The 17515-nt window shown below is 41.9% G+C and overlaps 1 protein-coding gene across 2 annotated transcripts in view; it reads right to left on the bottom strand.

The window, feature by feature from the left end:
* The window catches only part of CRMP1 (collapsin response mediator protein 1), a 51491-nt gene that overhangs the window by 21142 nt on the left and 12834 nt on the right, over positions 1–17515 (bottom strand). For both annotated transcript variants that reach the window (XM_076335919.1, XM_076335920.1), the window contains exons 2-5: positions 14148–14236; positions 8080–8264; positions 6367–6531; positions 1236–1297 (exon numbers count right to left, since the gene is read on the bottom strand). In XM_076335919.1, the coding sequence (XP_076192034.1) occupies positions 1236–1297; positions 6367–6531; positions 8080–8264; positions 14148–14236 (501 nt within the window). The remainder of the gene's footprint in view (positions 1–1235; positions 1298–6366; positions 6532–8079; positions 8265–14147; positions 14237–17515) is intronic.

Here is a 17515-nt window from a genome sequence, read left to right as displayed (position 1 = left end):
CTAAAACACCTCTTTTCTGAAGTGCAGCCATTTTGCACCATCTTCTTAGAGCAGATAGTGTCAAGCTTTCACCATCATCTTTAATTCTTAATCTTAAAATGTTGTAATATTTTCTCTAGAGCATCCTTTTTTTTATTGCTTTGTAAGATTCAAAACCCATCCTTACAGAATGGAAATAGTTGATCCTATTGCTTTTACTGAGAATTTCTAAGCATAGATCTACTGAAATTCAGTTTCCTTTCCAAAAGGTATTCAGCTAACGTGTTCCCTGTTTAAACCAGACTTCAGCAACATGGGAGCCCAGTTTCCAAACACAGATCAAATACTGAAGACACGGTTTCTTCAGTGCCCACTTTTGCACAAGGGCACTTCAGCTAGCATTGAATGGGTCGGAATACACAGCCTGCAACATGAGCATTTAAACAAGGTAACAGGCATTAGTCTAGCCACACATTAAACATTTTGATGTATTTCTCTTGGCAATTCCAACAGGGAGTTGAATTTAACAGGCACTGCCTCTCAGAGAATATTTATATATTATTATGTCTAAAATTCCAATTAAAACCACATGGATTGGAGGTGTAACAACAGTTCTTTAAGAGACCGAGAGCTACAGCTCTGGGAATAAGTAAGAAAGAAACATTTTCTCAACTGAATAAGCAAACATTATTATTACTAACAGATGCCATTGTCCATTTACAATGACCTGGTACTTATGAATGGGAAAGCTGAAGAGTCTGGAATGTGTAATGAGCTCTGGACAAACAAGCTCATTGTTATCTCCAGCCCTAATGAGAAAAGGCCACCTCTCCCAAAAGAGCAACTCCATTTAGCTGTTTGCAGCAACCGAGAAACTCCTGAAATCTTAAAACTGCCACCGCCTCGAGTGCTTCATCTTTTCTTCCCTCTCTGACCTAGAGTTCTTGAAAGGTAACAGCAAAATAAAGTGCACAGCAAAATACTGAGCAGTGCTGAGTGGTTGCAATGTTGGGAGACACCAGATAATCCTTGCAGAAGTTGAATGTCGTACACTTGAAGGAACACATGCAGATGTTCAACACTGCTTGGCACTGACGCTCCAGAGGAGAACTCCTCCACTGCACATTTCCCCCAGTGCCACTCAGGTCAGTGGGAACGTTTCTCTGGGATTCAACCTTAGCAACTCCTCAAGTGTTGGGAGGAAGATCACAGGAGAGAGGACAGATCACAGCAATGACAAGCATTCAGAGCAATACCTGGCTGTCGGACATTTGATAGAGATCTTTGTAGGCCATGTAGACTTGAAAAGAGTTCACACCTGTTCCAAGACAAAATTCAAAGATGTTGCCATGTAAGTGGATTCCTAAACTGTATTTGAACAAAAACTTCAGGAAAAATAGGTCATAGAATATTTGTCCAGAGTAGGCTTTTCACCAGTGATTGCCCGAAATAAAGCATGGCTCCACAGCTGCATTACAGCTACTAGCACTAGAAGCCTGAATCCCCTGTTCTCTGGGGGAATTTGTTAGACTCTGTGGATTGCCTGTGTTCAGCCCTGGAGCAACCCAGCCACCACTGCAAATGAGATTGCTTGTAGACAAATCACAGACAAGCGATAGTGGCTAAAGCAAGCATGTAAAGTTTGTGAAGTTTAAAAAAACTTGTGAAACGTTCTGTGAATCACTGGTTTTCTTTTTAGCTTTCTTTAGCTAATCAGAAAAAACACTTCAGCTTGAGCTGAAACTGTGCTTTTTAATAGATAAACTTCTAGTTAAGTTTCCCCAAAGTGCTGAGAAGCTGTAGGAACTGTGTGTCTGAATTTGCATACAGACTTACTTTTTCTTGATCCTACTGCCCAAAGCACCCAGCTTAGCTGATGATAGACACTGGGAAGGAGCAGAAGCAAAGCCTGAAACCGGTTACAAGGGCAGCTCACCATACCTCTCCTTCCACCTTCCAAAGATGGAAGGATTTATGTTGGCAGTCATACAAACCCATGAAAGATGACAGCTCCAAATTTTAGAAATCAGTAAGAAATGCTAGTGTTGAGTGTTGGTTGCTAAGAACCAACTGTATTCAAACCCCTACAAGTTTTGCTATTTATTTAAAAGATTTGATTATTTACACAGCTTGGTATTCTCACGGAATGGGAATTCCAAACATCTTCTGTTCATATTTTCTGTACATAAGAATTCATATTAGTTTAGTCTGCTGACAACATCCTCAGTTTGGTATAGGGACTGATCTCAGAGTTTTCAAGCTAAAAAGAAAAGTAAATTCTAAGCTCTCTAAGCTATATATGCTGCACTTCAAAATAGCTGTCATGAAAACTGTGCTTCCTGGGGCAAGAGGAAGAAGAAAGAGATCTGTTCATGTTATTCAAGTTGGCTACACCAAATGAATAAGGCTCTCTGATGAAGATGTAACTCCTTCATGAGTCTAGAAGGCGCAGATATCCTCAGGCAGAGGGTATGGCTGTTCACACTCACACAGAGAATTTGTTTATTCACAATTACAAGATTAAAATACCCTAGGATACACGCAGGATAAAACCTTGAAATGATCCCTGGTATTATGTCTTCCTGCTAAAGCCAGGCAGCTCAGGGAGAAATACGAAGCGGGAGCCGGCCCCTCCTTGCTGACTTCCATGCTGAGCAAATCCAGCCTGGACTGTGGAGCCCCGTCAGCCTGTGAGCCTGTCCTTTCTTCCTATTTTCGTATTTCTCAAGTTCCCAGAAAACACGCGTGGTCTTTACTAACTGTAATCCCTCAGCCTATTCCTCATTACAGTTTCAATGTACTTAGTATGTCCCTGCTTTAAAACCTTTAAGCTTGACTGGGCCTTCCATGGGGTCAGTGCTTACAGCTTCATGCCTGCAGCACCATCTCCCCTCTGACTGATCACATCTGCCCAACCTGCCTTGGAGGAAAGCTCTGTTTCTCTTCACGAACCCACACAGTGTCTCAGATGTCAGCTGCACCTGGGAGCCACCTTTCTGCACAGGTGACCACGCACACATGAAGCAATGAGAGATGTGTCAAGGCTGGTCCAAGCCAGGCTGACTGGCCTCAGTGATGGCACGGGACTGAATCCTCTCATACACATTTCTCTGTAAGCAAAGAGCTGGGTTACCTATTGCTCTCCTTTATCCACTGGGATCTAGCCAAAGGTAATTCATTTAATCACAGTTCTGCAGGAGATAAGGCAGCTTTCTCTGGGTACTGTGGTTGTAAGACATACATTGACCCAAGTAATATATATTCTCTTCCTTTTTCTTTTATTGCCTTTGTATCTTCTTAGGCCCTTTTCAGACCTTGATAAAATGACTGAGTTTTGCTCCCACTCATGTTAATGTTCTCCCTGAAGTCAGTGAGAGTAGAAGGGATGCCGCCATGGGATCTTGAGCCTGTCCCTTACCGACAGCTCCCACAGTGCAGAAGCAGAGGTCTCCCATCTAAGTGCACGTCTACGCCCTCGGCTACCACATCAGATACATACAAAGTGGAAGAGCACCTCACAGGCTGCCTTTACAGCTGACAGGAGAGATGGTTTGAACCATCCTGCCTTGCAAAGAGAGTACCTTTACAAGATACCAAGATAAAATAACACCAATTTACATATATAGGTATCCAAGATGAGACTCTGCCTAACACCTTGGTCTGGTGTCTCGATCTACTCATTGGAAATATGTGGCTTTTCAAAAGACCTGGTCCATGGCCTATCGACCTCAATGCTTATCTTGTTAATGTCCTGCTTGCTCTCGCACCAGGAATACTCAACAGGATCCTCTCCAAATTTCAGACAGTGCTACAGGCTTTTTTGAACAGTGACAAAGTGCAGTAGTTAAAGGAATGAGTGAGGCGTCTGTCGACACATTTCAGGCTGTTGTTCCTTTGCATGTACTGGAGAAGCCCAGTCCCAAATTAGCTGCCAAAATGCTACAAGCCTGAGTCTTTATAATCAACATTTGGTTCTACAAAATCTCCAGGCCCTTCCAAAGCCTGTGTCTCCTTAAATTAGCTTTGTCTTGATTTAAAACTGATTAATTATTCAATAATATCTCATGACAGGGCACCTCAACAGCAGCTCTGTGAGCTCCCCTGTTATTCATGCCGAGATTGTATTAGGCACATGCGGCATTGAAATGTTATTAACTGAGCCCTGTTACTTGGCTAACTCACCCACCAGACAATCAGCCCAGAACAAATTCAATCCAGATTCCCAGTTGATGAAAACCAGTGTCACTCCATTGACATCAAGTCTATTTGCACCAGCTGGCTCAAATGTTTCCAGTTATCAGCAGATATTATCCATTCATTTGAAAGCCCCTGCCACGCTGAAATATTTCCTATTGTGCTTGTGCTTTCACACTCGCCCTCACCTTGCATCTCCTAACACGAGAGTAACTCACATTGACTGCCTGAGACATAGTGCAGCATCCATGAGAACAAACGTGACCTCCTAATGCTATTGCCACCAAAGAGGTCACCAAGGGCCTCGTCACGCATCCCGGTTCAGGAACCGATGAACAGATTCCTGCTTCCTCTGAAGAGTGAAAGGCAGGTCAGATTTATATTGAAAACTCACATTTCAATAGTTGGAGAAAACTATTAACCTAACTGTCTGCACCAGGCTTTTAATGTAAGCCCCCAGGCACATTTGGGAGTGCTGAGCCATCTGTGATCCAGGACCTCTGGAAAATAGTATCTAACCTTTGAAACAAGGCACAGTATACTTGTCTGAGAGTACAGTCAGCTAATGCACAGCAGCATATTCATGTTAACACTGATAGCAGGGAAACAGCACAGATTTGCCACCATCAGTGTTGACAGATGTCATCACCTTGTAAAAATCACCTATATTATAAAGAACTATGTAAGACCAGCTGCAGTTTCTCTAAATTACGTGTAATCTTGCTGATTGAAGGATTTTGTTGCCTAAAATCTTGTTATACAGCACATGTACTGCTAGCATGCTGCAATATAGGATAAATTCCCCTAAGTGACTGCACCTCCACAGTATATCAGCAAACAACTGCTCACTCAAAAATAGGAATTTGCTTTGGTTTTCTACTTTGATAGTACATTCCTAGAAAAAGAGAATTTTTCAAATCTAAGTAATCACTAGCACTGCACCTTACAAAAGATGCTGCATACACATATTACTTAGACTTCCCAACACAAGGGTCATTCTGATTTACCCATGGTAGCTAAATATCATTTCAGAAAATATTTCTTAATTAATATCCATGTATTTTCAAGGGAAGTATCAAGTAAAAAATATTTGAAAAAATATGTTTCTGGACTGAAAATCCATGCTGTTAGGCAGAATTTTAAGGAACTAGATAAAATTATTATTTTCCGAAGACTAGATTCAATTGCTCACACATACGTATCTGGTGCCACCAAGATGCCCTCCATATATGAAACTGCCACACTGAGCTGGCATGTATGGAAAATGATTTATGAGAGGTTTTATCTGTACTGTTCTGGAGTGGTAGCTGGAGTCCAGATAGGGTAACCTACAGCATCTCACATGATAGTAGACCTGTTAATTGAACTGAATCAAGCCCGTACGTGTCTTAAATAGATTCCTAAATAAGTGACCTGGTTTTTGTAAGTCCTGAAACAAAGTGTCTTCTAGTAACTTTAAGGAAAGCCACTGGAGACGAAGCACTTGAGAAAATCAGGACATTTTTTCAATATTAGGTACCTAACTTTAGCTTCTCTTTTTTCTAATAACTTGAACCTATTTTAAAAATACAGGCATGTTTTATAAAAAAATCCAGTCTCACCAAGTAAATTATCCTAAGCCATTGCTGAGAAATGAGATCGAGCCTGTGATGACAGTTTCTCAGACACATGTGCCCTTCATATTTGGGCTTAAATCTGAGGCAGCTAAATGGGCAGATTCCAGACTAGTTAAAATCTGAACCGCTACCTTTAAATGTGTCATTCTCTCCATTCATGAAACAGAGGATCTAAGGTGACTGGGCTGATTACCCCAAATGCTGATCTCTGAGTTTTACCTTAAAAGAAAACCTAAGTATGCAATGTCTGAGCCTATTTCCACATGTACAAGCAAGCATAAAGAGATACATTTGTATCTGACAACATACACATCTTAATTTTCTGTGCCTATATTGGGGTAAACCTACTCCCTCCATTGGCCTTGCTGCTGACTAGCACTAATGCACTGTTTTAGGTCCATTTTACACAGCAGCAAGTGAATACGAAAGTTCCAAGGTAGTGCAGAACCTTGGGCAACATAACCAGCACCTGTGCATTTCTGTTCTGGATGATGCATTCATTAAAATACTTCAAAATTTCACCTCCATATGTTATTTCAATAAAACCAAAAAATACTACTAATTTTCACTTACTAACCTTTGTCTTGCACCAGTATTTCCAGCTCTTCTCGAATCCCATCATACCAGCTGGTGATGTCCACATGGAGAGAGTAATCACAACAGGATTTGGTGTCAGCTGCCTCATGCCACTTCTCAAAGGAGGTCAGTAAACTCGATCCAGGTTCTGGAAGCACGTGGTCAACTGAAAAAGAGATTCAGTGTCTGTTAACCAGACTGCACACTGTTCAGATTTCCTCAGCACCTGTAAGTAGCTTTCCAGCATCTCGGCCAGAACAGCAGCCTTAGAGGCAGTTTGTGTGGAGACTGTAACTTTGGGATGCTAGCCAGGTCTTGCTGTCTCAGGTATAGCAGACTTTGTGGACAGTCTATACTACAGCTGAGTCTGGCAACCTGCTCGGTGCAGCAATAGACACACAGTGGGAGAGCCAAACATCTCTCAGTTTAGGAAACATTTGGTTTTCCCTTTACCATTTTGTAAGAGACCACAAGTTCTGGACTTACCTGTATTTATTGTCTGATGTGTCCATTTCTACGTATTTCACAGTAAGCATTATTATTAACCACTGCCTTGTAGTCACTGAATTGGCCCACTCTGCCTTACCAATGTATCGATGGAGATGTCGAATGCTTTCTCAGCAGCCAGATTTGGGAATATAGCCAAAGGTCTGAACAGAGACGATGTAGAGCACAAACACTAAGCCACACTATATGGCAGATCGAGTACGCTGCAACTATGCATCTTCACTGTCTCAAGGCTTTCTGCATCTGATGATGCCACAACGTTTACTGACATCAAATAGAGACATGACTGCTTCTGCATATATACTTATCTTTGCAGGGCTAGGTCAAAAGTAAGTATGGAAACAAAGCAAGATGGGCTTATCGGTAGCATTTGCAAACCTAATGCTGCACAGGAAGCCTCAACTGAAGAACATACGCTAAAAAAAATTATTAACAAAAGTAATGAAAAGCAGTGCATTCTGTGCTTATTGCCAGAGATCCTTTCAGCTAATACTTGCTGCTGAACATAGCTAATAGATAACACCACTCAGCAAAAAAAGCCATATTCCAATTCAGTGGGAGTAAAACCCCACTGGGCAGCTCCTCTGCACAAGGAAGCTAAGACCATTTATGCCACCTGAACAACTGCCTCACAAAGTCAAACCAAGGGCCAAGCCACTGCGAGTAGGAAAGAGATAAACCTTGTCCTGCCATCTGGTAGAGAGAAGAAGGGTCTTTAACAACTAGAAATATTTCTCCCTTCCACCAAGAAAGATGTTCCTCCAGGACATCTCTGGTAAGGACTTCCTCAGTTCCTGGTGCCAAACCCAAGTTCATAAATAAGCATGTTGTTATTTCCAAAGCCTCTGACACATCACTAGGTGGGAACAGATTGTCAGATTTTCTGTGCCATATACTTACAGCACTTATTACATTGTTTTTCAAAAATCCCAAGAGTAGGTATATTATCCCTCAGTGCTTGTTCTGTATTTCAGAGGGAAATCCAAGAGACAATTCCCCATGCCACTGTTTCTCTCTGAGGGTAGGTTCATTTTCAGGCCAACCCTCGGTGGCAATGATGAATGGATCTCCAACACAGTGCCCAGAAATTTGAAGATTCATTGCAGAAGATCTCAGAAAATCAGCATGGAGCCTCCTGTAGCTATCCCCAGATGTGCTACACGAGCTTCAGCTTGGGGTGGGAAGAGTTAGTATTGCTAGTACTCACTGATCATGGTGGTGCCCCCTGCTAGCGCTGCTTTTGTGCCTTGATAGAAGTCATCAACAGCAGTCATTCCTTGGTAGGGCTTTTGCAGGTAAGTGTTGACGTCTATTCCCCCAGGAATAACCATGCGCCCATTAGCCTCTATGGTCTTGACTCCTCCAGGAACAATCAGATTCTCTCCTATTTGCCTAGGCAGCAAGGAAAGCCAATATTATTTTACTTAAACAAAGAAGCACAGGGGACAGAAGCTATCTGAGGCCTGTAAGGGAGAGGAACCTAGGGGTTATACAGAAAGAACTGGGACCCCAAAGGAAAGGTGAAGCTCAAACACCCGCTCTGGCCACTCTGCACGGCACTAGCAGAACAAAGCATCCGCGAGCCTGCCTAGCTGAGCCGCATGCTCGGGTTGCTTTGCATTGCTCTAGTGGCCAATAAAGAAGCCGTAATGCACCAGCATTAAAAAAAATTATTTTTTTTATATGATTCCTATCTTTAAACAATTACAAATATGTACAGCTAACGCTGTTTTGGAGGCTCCAGTTTTGTAGATTAAGTTCTTAAATGAAAACAGAAAACCATAAATCAAATATGACAACAAGCTGGAATTGTAAATATATGGCAGAAGTACAAGGCACGTCAGAAAGGAGTTATAATTACTTTGTAACCAAGCAATGCAAATTTATCCTTAAAAAGAAATCTAAATATCCTAAGATACAGAAATACATATTTAAGAGACCCAAACACCTTTAATCTACCATGTCACATATTCTTCATCCTCCTCTTACAGTTAAAACTTAGTGAAACATTCTGCATAACTGTGTGGAAAAATGTTAACTACCTGTTGCAATCTTTTCCCCTTCAGTTCTTCAAAACAGGGTATTTTTTTTTTTTCACTATTAAAAATATTAACCTGTCCCCCATGCTGATAGCAAGCAAACTCCAGACACTTACAATCAAAATACTTTTAGTGTTCATGGACACAACTATGAGTAAATTAACCTTTAACTTTTAAAGCCACATTACATTTTTATTGTCTACTTTGCATGGTGCCAAACAGGAAAATGTATGGGTCTGTGTGGAAGCCATGTCTCTGCATTGCTACGCTGTAATATATTTGGGCTTAGAGATCACTAGAAGGTAGTTTAAGTTCACTTAGTTTATCTCGTATTACAGACACACAGTCCTTGTCTTAATTTCCTTTTGTCTGGGATAAAATAACATTTATCCACAGCTAAACAAATACCCCAGACATCTGAGCTGCTGAATCTGTTTCTCCCATATTAAAAAGCAACTCCCACCTACGGAGCAAAACACAGCAACTGATTAACAGCCAATCGCAACAAGCTAGAACCGAAAATGAATATAACCGTTAATTAAAACCAGTGAAAAAACCAGGGATAATTATTCACATTGGAATTTGGCCAAACCGCCAGAGTTAATAAATAGCCCCAAGAGGTCAAGAATTTGTTTCATATGCTATGCAAAAATGTCACCTCCAGCAGCTTGGCTCCCCCGGTGCTCTGGGTTTTGGCTGGAGGGAAGCACAGCCATTTGGTGAGCAAACTCCCCGCCAGCATCCCGAGCTGGGTCTCAGCCGCTCAGCACTGAACAAATCCAAAAGGGCTTACTCGTGAGAGCTGATAGCATCACGGCTTGCAGCCATACAACACTCTGTCTGGCGTCTAATATTCATCAACGCGTATAGCACTGGGAGCATGTCATAACCTGTTACAGCTGTGAGGAGCGCTAATGATACCATGACAAACAGGGAATTGATATGTATGCAAAAGCCAGCAGCAGCCCAGCACATCCAAGTGCACAAACAAGCTGCAAGAAGCTTCTCTGCTGTTAAAATCGGACTCGCAAAGGCATACCATAAAGCACTCCAACCCATGAGCACACTGAAAGCTTGTATAAAGTTAGGTAGCCCCACGGATAATAATGGTGTTGCACTAACTTTCATTAGTTGAATCCACTCCCCAGATTTTAATCAGAACAATCCTCAACCTTTGTACAGTGTTCGGGTGGCTAAAAAACTGAACTGGGAAAAAAAAAATTACGATGACCAATCTCCTTTAAATATGTCTGAGGTGGAATTGCACTCCAAGGACTACATACCCTATGAAAATAACAATATTAAAGAAAACCTACACAAAAATACAAAAGCAATTCATTTTTAGTTTCTTCCACAATCAGTACCTACCAGTTCCCCGTTCAAGAAAACACATATCCTAATGAAGTGAAAGAGTGCTAAGTATGTACGGAAGTTTTTTGATGACTCATTGCTTGTTATTTTCAGTGTACAGTTGAGTTAACAGCTTATTTGGCAATGGCTGAAGTCAGCCACGCTGAAGTGACATGGGACCAAATGGCCTTTGTGGATGATACTACGCTATTACCTGTCAGGAGCCTGTCTCATCTCTTGCCCTGGCATCAAGATTAAGGCTGGGAGAAGGCTGATCTTCACTGGCATTCAAGGTTATTTTTATTCTGACTGACTAGAACACAGAGTAAGAGATAATGTGACAGGATTCCTGAATTGCTCACTTGTTAATGCTAAGTGTATGTTAATAAGAATGGGGTTCAGTTACTTGTGGGTGAAAAAATACAATAGCACAGATAATTGTATTCTAGACACTGTACAAATGATTGAGCTGGTTTTCTGATGCACCAGCAACTAGAAAACTCAGACTCACAGAAAGCTGGTGCTGTCTACTGTCTTCAGTTGTATGAGCTGGTAAATTCTGTCATACATGAGCTGATTAAAGCACAATGGAAACAGCAGGTTTCAACTCTTCATAAGCTTAACCTGAGAAAACTGAAAACCTCCCCCAGAACTCAGTGGAGTTATTTCTGTCATTATCAAGCCCAGATCTCTTTTAGGCATCTGATGCTCCCCCTAACTTGGCTCATCGCCTGCCCAGCTCTGGAGACCCCGTCCCCAGCCACTCATCCTGCACACTTGTTAGTCCCCTCCAGCCCAGAGGGACCCGACCCTTCCCCTTGGCAGGGACGGAGCAGAGAACAGCAAGCACCGGATCGTGACCGGCCGCTTGGCATGGAGACCAAGGCTTATTTCCTCATGTGGAAATGAGAGACAGGATAGATGTAAGCAAAATATGTTATTTACATACCAATGGCAATTTAAATTACTAAATATCTAAATTACTATTTAGATACCGGAGAACTGCCTCTCAGCTGTCACCTGAGTGTGCAGGGCTTAAGTTTCAGCTAGGAAAAATCCACATGCACCACTGCTCCCTTGTACCTAGGGAGCCAGTTTGAGCATTGATAGGTAGGAAAAAGCATCTACCATCCTCCAAACTATAGCTAATCTTCAAAGACATTCAAGGTATATCTACATTCCTCTCTGCAGGACAATCTGCAGGGACATAAACCTTAAAAGACCCTACTTCATTTCATTAGTCAGCAAGAGAAACCCAACACTCTATTTTCCACTAGTTTCCACTGCAGAATAAGAAAATTAACCCAGTTCTTTAATATCCTGGCAAAACCAGAACACTATTGCCTATTCTGGGCTAAGTGGTTTGGTGGCTGCTCCATTCTGTGGAAAGAATTCTGTGTTATCAGCAGGATCTGCAGCTGGAGAGTTAGGGCATCAACTGAAAGGCGGATGCCTGAGGTTCAAGGTCCTGCTCCAAAGGATCTTGAGCAACATTTAACAACTATGTTAAATATTTAGACACAATGGGCAGTTCCAGCTGGAGAAACTAAAGAGACCAATCCCAGAAAATACAGTGCTTCCCTAGACTGCAGAATTTATCATCTGAACACAGTTAGGACCCAAGCCCATCTCACACCAGGCTGCCCTCACAAATCAGCTACTTTTTCAGAGCAGGACTTCTTGCACAGTTTACAAAGAAAAACCTCGTGTCATCTAAATCCAGGAAACCAGGCACGACTCAACGAGTCAGGGTGTTGAACAATAAACTTGCCTCCTTAGGCAAAGATAAAGGCATTTTAAAAATTAAGATCTTGTCTGTCTATTCATTATTAATCCTAGCTATCTCAGCCAGCTGCGATACTTTCTGGAGGTAAGGATCCATGCATGGATTTCACAGGGAGACTATGCACCTAGCAAGGGCTGCTAAATGGCAGGGCAGCTGAAAGCTTGGCATTGCTAACCTACCTACCAAGTACCATTGCGTTTCGGGAATCAAGGCAAAAAATCCACAGCAGTTTCAGACTCGCAGCATCTCATGCACTTAGTTGTTATATCAGTTCTGATGCTTGCAAGTGTTACTGGGAAATCTGCATCTGAACAAACAAAAGCAGTGAAAGACTCAACTAAAATGCCTATCAGAGAGAGTACAACTTGGTTGATTGTTGCTATTAAAAAAATATACGTGTTCATAATTTTGTGCCTTCTCCACTTAAAACGATATGCTCCTTTTGCCACTTCTGCAATGCAAGTAACACTACAACTGGAAAAGTAGAGCGCAGTATTAAAAAGAAAAGCGCATAGTCCATGGGTACAAGCATTCAGAATTTTTTTCTGTTATAATAACCTGAATCATGAATAATGTAAGTAGCCACAGATATATAAAGAATCGGACTTCTAATCTGATGATACATTCTTAAGAAAAGGAGCTCTGAAAACAAGTACGCAATGAATTATTTATGAGATAACCATAATTATGTTTCTGTGCATTAAATTGTAGCCTCTGGAGACCAAACTTGTTAGGTCACTAGTGAAAATGTTTAGCAGTCAAGAAAAAGGCTTTGATCCTTGTTGTCCTGGTTTTGGTTGGGATAGAGTTAATTTTCTTCCTAGTAGCTGGTACAGTGCTGTGTTTTGGATTTAGGATGAGAATAATGTTGATAACACACCCATGTTTTAGTTGTTGCTAAGCAGTGCTTACACTAGTCAAGGGCTTTCCAGCTTCCCATGCCCTGCCAGCGAGAAGCTGGGAGGGGGCACAGCCAGGACAGCTGACCCAAACTGGCCAAAGGGATATTCCATACCATGTGACGGCATGCTCAGTACATAAACTGGGGGGAGTTGGCCGGGGGGGTTGACTGCTGCTTGGGAACTGGCTGGGCATCGGTCAGCAGGTGGTGAGCAACTGCATTGTGCATCACTTATTTTGTATATACTTTTATCATTATTATTATTATTGGGGGTTTTTTCCCCCCTTCCTTTTCTGTCCTATTAAACTGTCTTTACCTCAATCCACAAATTTTACTTTTTTTTTTCTGATTCTCTCCCCCATCCCACTGTGGGGGCAGGGAGCAAGCAAATGGCTGTGTGGTGTTTAGCTGCCTGCCGGGTTAAACCACAACACTTGTGTACATCAGAGTGCTCGTACACACTACGTAACTTTGCAAAACTAAAGACCCCCATCTCCACTAAGCCAAGGTAGGACCAGTAGAGCTACATGAATAGACATCTCTGTTACTGTTTCCCAGGCTGTCAGTAACATGTATTTTATGTTTTTTCACCTAAGGAATACTTTCTCAGTTCCTGTATTTTATATCCTCATAAATCAGTAGGATTTTCTGTCTAATTGTGTGAAGATTATATGCCTTTGCTAAACAAAAGGGACATATGAGCAATGCATGACAATGTTGTACGAACAGAACATGCTATGCTTCAGCATTAACCAACAGGGGAATTGAGAAGGAGTAGGTCCCCATTAGCACTGTGTAACACGGGGCGTATTTCTGTGCCGTACAATCCTTTAGAGAATGGCTGCATTCACCCTGATTAGGTGTGGAGAAAAAAGCTGTAATGAGCCTTCTGTCATATACGGACTGAAAAATATCCATTGTCCTTAGTATTATATCTTGAGAGAGCCTACTTGCCTTGACTATTTTGGAAGAAACTAGGATTGAACTGTTTGAAAAGCAAATACCTTCACCTTACAGTAAATTAATTTTCTACTTATCTAATCTTAGTAAAGATAAAATGACAGAATTTCATAATTAAACACTCCTTTACTATGGCCCCACATCTAGAGGTAACCAAGACGCTGGCTGCAGGTCAGCACCATCACAGTAGTCTATACTAACACGCATGCAAAAAAAGTTCAATATTTAAAAAAACCAACTTTATAAGTCCATCTTCAAGGTATATGTCTGCATAGAAGGAGTGGTCATCATTGATAATTCTTCCACCTTTAATGAGTAGTCGGTCACTCTGGGGGAAAAAAAAAAAAGGAAGAAATGTGGGTTTGTTGAAATAAATAAACATAATAACATATTGATGATACCAAATAGGCTTGTATTATATAGAAAGCCATTAACATCAAAGCACTTACCCTATATAAAGGTCTATGCCACAGGTTCAGGTGGGTACATAGACAGTGGAGAGGAAAACCATAGTTTCACTGAGTATTTATTTCTGACTTTTGGAACATGAGGCTTCATGGTCATCACAGTCTTTTTTTCCTCAAAGCAGAACTCATTGTACATGAAAACACCTGAAATCCCGCTACATCCCCTTTTTACCACCACCTTATTGTACAAAGGCCAAAAAGGGAACAGAAGGCCCCAGAATAAACTGCCCAACACTGGAATAGCCAAGCTGAGCTCACCTGGGACTCTTGGCACCCCTGGAAGAGTAACAGAGCTTGAAATGGGAATGGACAAGGTCAGGAGAGGCTGCTGAGCTCTGTAATGCAGAAATTCCTGCCCAGGGGAGCTGCTTTATGCAACATCAGCTCAGCAGGATCAACTCGGCTGCTCCACCGAGGCGGTCAAGGGACACGGTCCACGGCTTGGACCTCCTGTACTGTGTTACAGACCCACAGCAGAAAATCTAGTTTCTAGTGGGCATGAAGAATGAATTGTTGTCTAATTTGTGATTCCTGCAGGTCAAAGGCTGCTGATTAGTTGGGGGCACTCTGTACTGAGGCTCCTCACGCCGTATCTCACTTAGTCCGAGAATGAGGATGGGAGTGCAGCCTCCAAAGTTTGGTTTACCTGAAATATCATACAAACAGCAGAGCTACTGCCTCCTGGTTTTTCTGAAGTGCCAGAAAGCAAACATTTTTTTCCCATGAAGAACTGTTCAAATATCAGGTCTGCTGGGGCACTGTTCACAACAATCATCTGTTTCCATTTTTCTCTATTCAAATGGTTACACTCTGTTCTCAAAAAATACATTTTACAGAAAGCAAATTTTACCTCTGCATATTCCTGAGAACCAATATTTGAACTCCCTCATTGAAGAAGTCATACTGGAATCGCCAGCACTCTACCACCTACCCAGAGACAGGGAAAGTCTGTAACTTCAGTACATAATGCTTTTGGAAAGACTTCTGCCAAGTGACTGTGAATGCTGGAAAACTCTAAAGCAGTCAGAACCTTCTTTTCCCATTCATACATAAAAATGCCATTTATTGTAAGTTATTTCCTTGGCTCACTAAACAATAACTCAGAATCTCCATTTTGTCCATGTTTTATACTCCTCTCCCCAGACTCAATTCTTGGTTTAATTACAAGATGACTCACGCATATAAACCATGCATGTCCCAAGTTCCCAGTTTAGAAAACAATTAAAGAAGTTGATATGTTTCCTCATCTATAAAACCAGGACAACGACACAGACCTCCTAAAAATGTATTGATTAAAAAGCCCCAAGTCAGAGTTAGGGGTGTTACAACAACCTTTCTTCAATGTAACTCCTCAGTTACATGTAGCATATTTACTTTTCAGCTTGTATTTGACCATTTTGCAGGTTTGAAGCCTCTATAGCTCTCTATATCATTCTAGAAAAGCAAAAAGGGAGAAACAGACATCTTAAGGGGAGAAAAAAGGGGGGAAAAGACATTTTAAATACAGCGCATGACAAAAGAGTATGTACACAGAAGGTCTGAGGCTTTTCTCCACGTGCTGCAGCAGCGAGATGACCTTGGGAGGGAACGAAGGCCCAGAACTACAATGAAATATGTCCCTGGGACCTGCCTCAGATGTTGGTACCCTCTCGTTAAAGGATGGAGACGAATGCAAGTCCTCAGTCTGGAATTTGCCAGAGCAGGCTCCCTGTTTTCTCCCCAGGCTCTCTACTGCCGCTTGTAATTGCAGGACTTGTGAATCAGCACCCTGAACGCTAGTAAGTTATTTTGCCATATGCTGGCAGTTGCATCTCCTCACCGTGATGATTTATCACACTACCTGCTGACCTGCGGAGACCATCATCTTGTGAGCTCTTTTTAAGCTCATTCAGTTGCCTTCCTAAACACTAATACTGTCCAATTACAAGAGGCAAGAGCTTATTGATACGGGCAGGGAACGTTCCCGGAGCACTGCATCTGTCAATGCTAATGAGTCAAAAATCTACACTGTCATCAAAATGTCCTACATTTTATTTCTTTTAAAACAGGAGAAGATGCATAATAAATAGAAACAAATGTAACAGGCCGGGAAAATAAGACAGACGTAAAAATAAAGCAGAAGTACAACCCCAGAAAAATAATTGTAGACATAAGGATTTTATACGTTTTTATATATAAATATACATATGTAAGTGGCAAAACTAGGTATTAGAATAATCTGAAACTAAAAAGGATACAAATGCAGTTTCAAGAAAGCACTCAATTATGTGAGTCATCCACTAAATTAAGCCTTACTTACAGTTTATAAAGGATTACTGAATGTTTAGCTACGAAGTCTCGCCTTCATAATTTCAGAGGGTCTAAGAAATTCTGGTGAAGAAAGAAAACTGCACTTTATGGAGACTTTCAACATTTTAATTCTTTACACCTTCCCTCTCAGAAGAAAATACAAACCGTTCAAAATTGTTGCAAAAGGGAGCAGGTTCTGCACCTGAGCTGGCCTGTGGCTAAGGTTGCCCCCAGCCAGGAACAGGAAGCCATGGGAGACGAGGCTGCCAAAAACCCACAAATCTTGATGCTCCCGAGGTAGTTTGCCAAGCCACCAGGGAAGATGCCATGGAGCCTTACCCAGCTTTCATCAGGACCTGATAGATGTGGAAACATCTCCGACACGCATTTCCATTCCAGCAAATCGGCAAATTCAGAATAAAAAGGGTTTTGACAGCTCAAGGTGTCAGCGTGTCTGTAGGACACGTTACAGATTGCTGCAAGCTAGGAGCACAAGCAAAGCAGGGTACCTTTACACAGATGGTGCTGATGGGCACAAGCAACCCAGGTGGGGTTTCAGTGCCACATGGACACCCCAGGAGTATGCTGTGCCCAAGCAAACAGGCGCTGCCTCCTACACCCTGCTCCGGACCAGGGGTGGCTTGTCCTTAGCCAAAGCAGCGGTACCAAATGCCTGTGTGCACCTACCCAGACAGATGCATTTCCATGAACATGCTGGAAAAATTATACAAACATAACTGATTAGCAGGGAGGCATGGGTTAATGTTGACAAGCAATTTGAGATATTCTTCATGAAATAAACTTTCACACAAACCCTTGGTCAGCATGTAAGTATTCATTCCCTGCCATAG

The sequence above is a fragment of the Aptenodytes patagonicus genome, chromosome 4 (genome assembly GCF_965638725.1).
Source record: "Aptenodytes patagonicus chromosome 4, bAptPat1.pri.cur, whole genome shotgun sequence".
NCBI classification, from domain to species: domain Eukaryota; kingdom Metazoa; phylum Chordata; class Aves; order Sphenisciformes; family Spheniscidae; genus Aptenodytes; species Aptenodytes patagonicus.
This window is presented reverse-complemented; position numbering and strand designations above follow the sequence as displayed.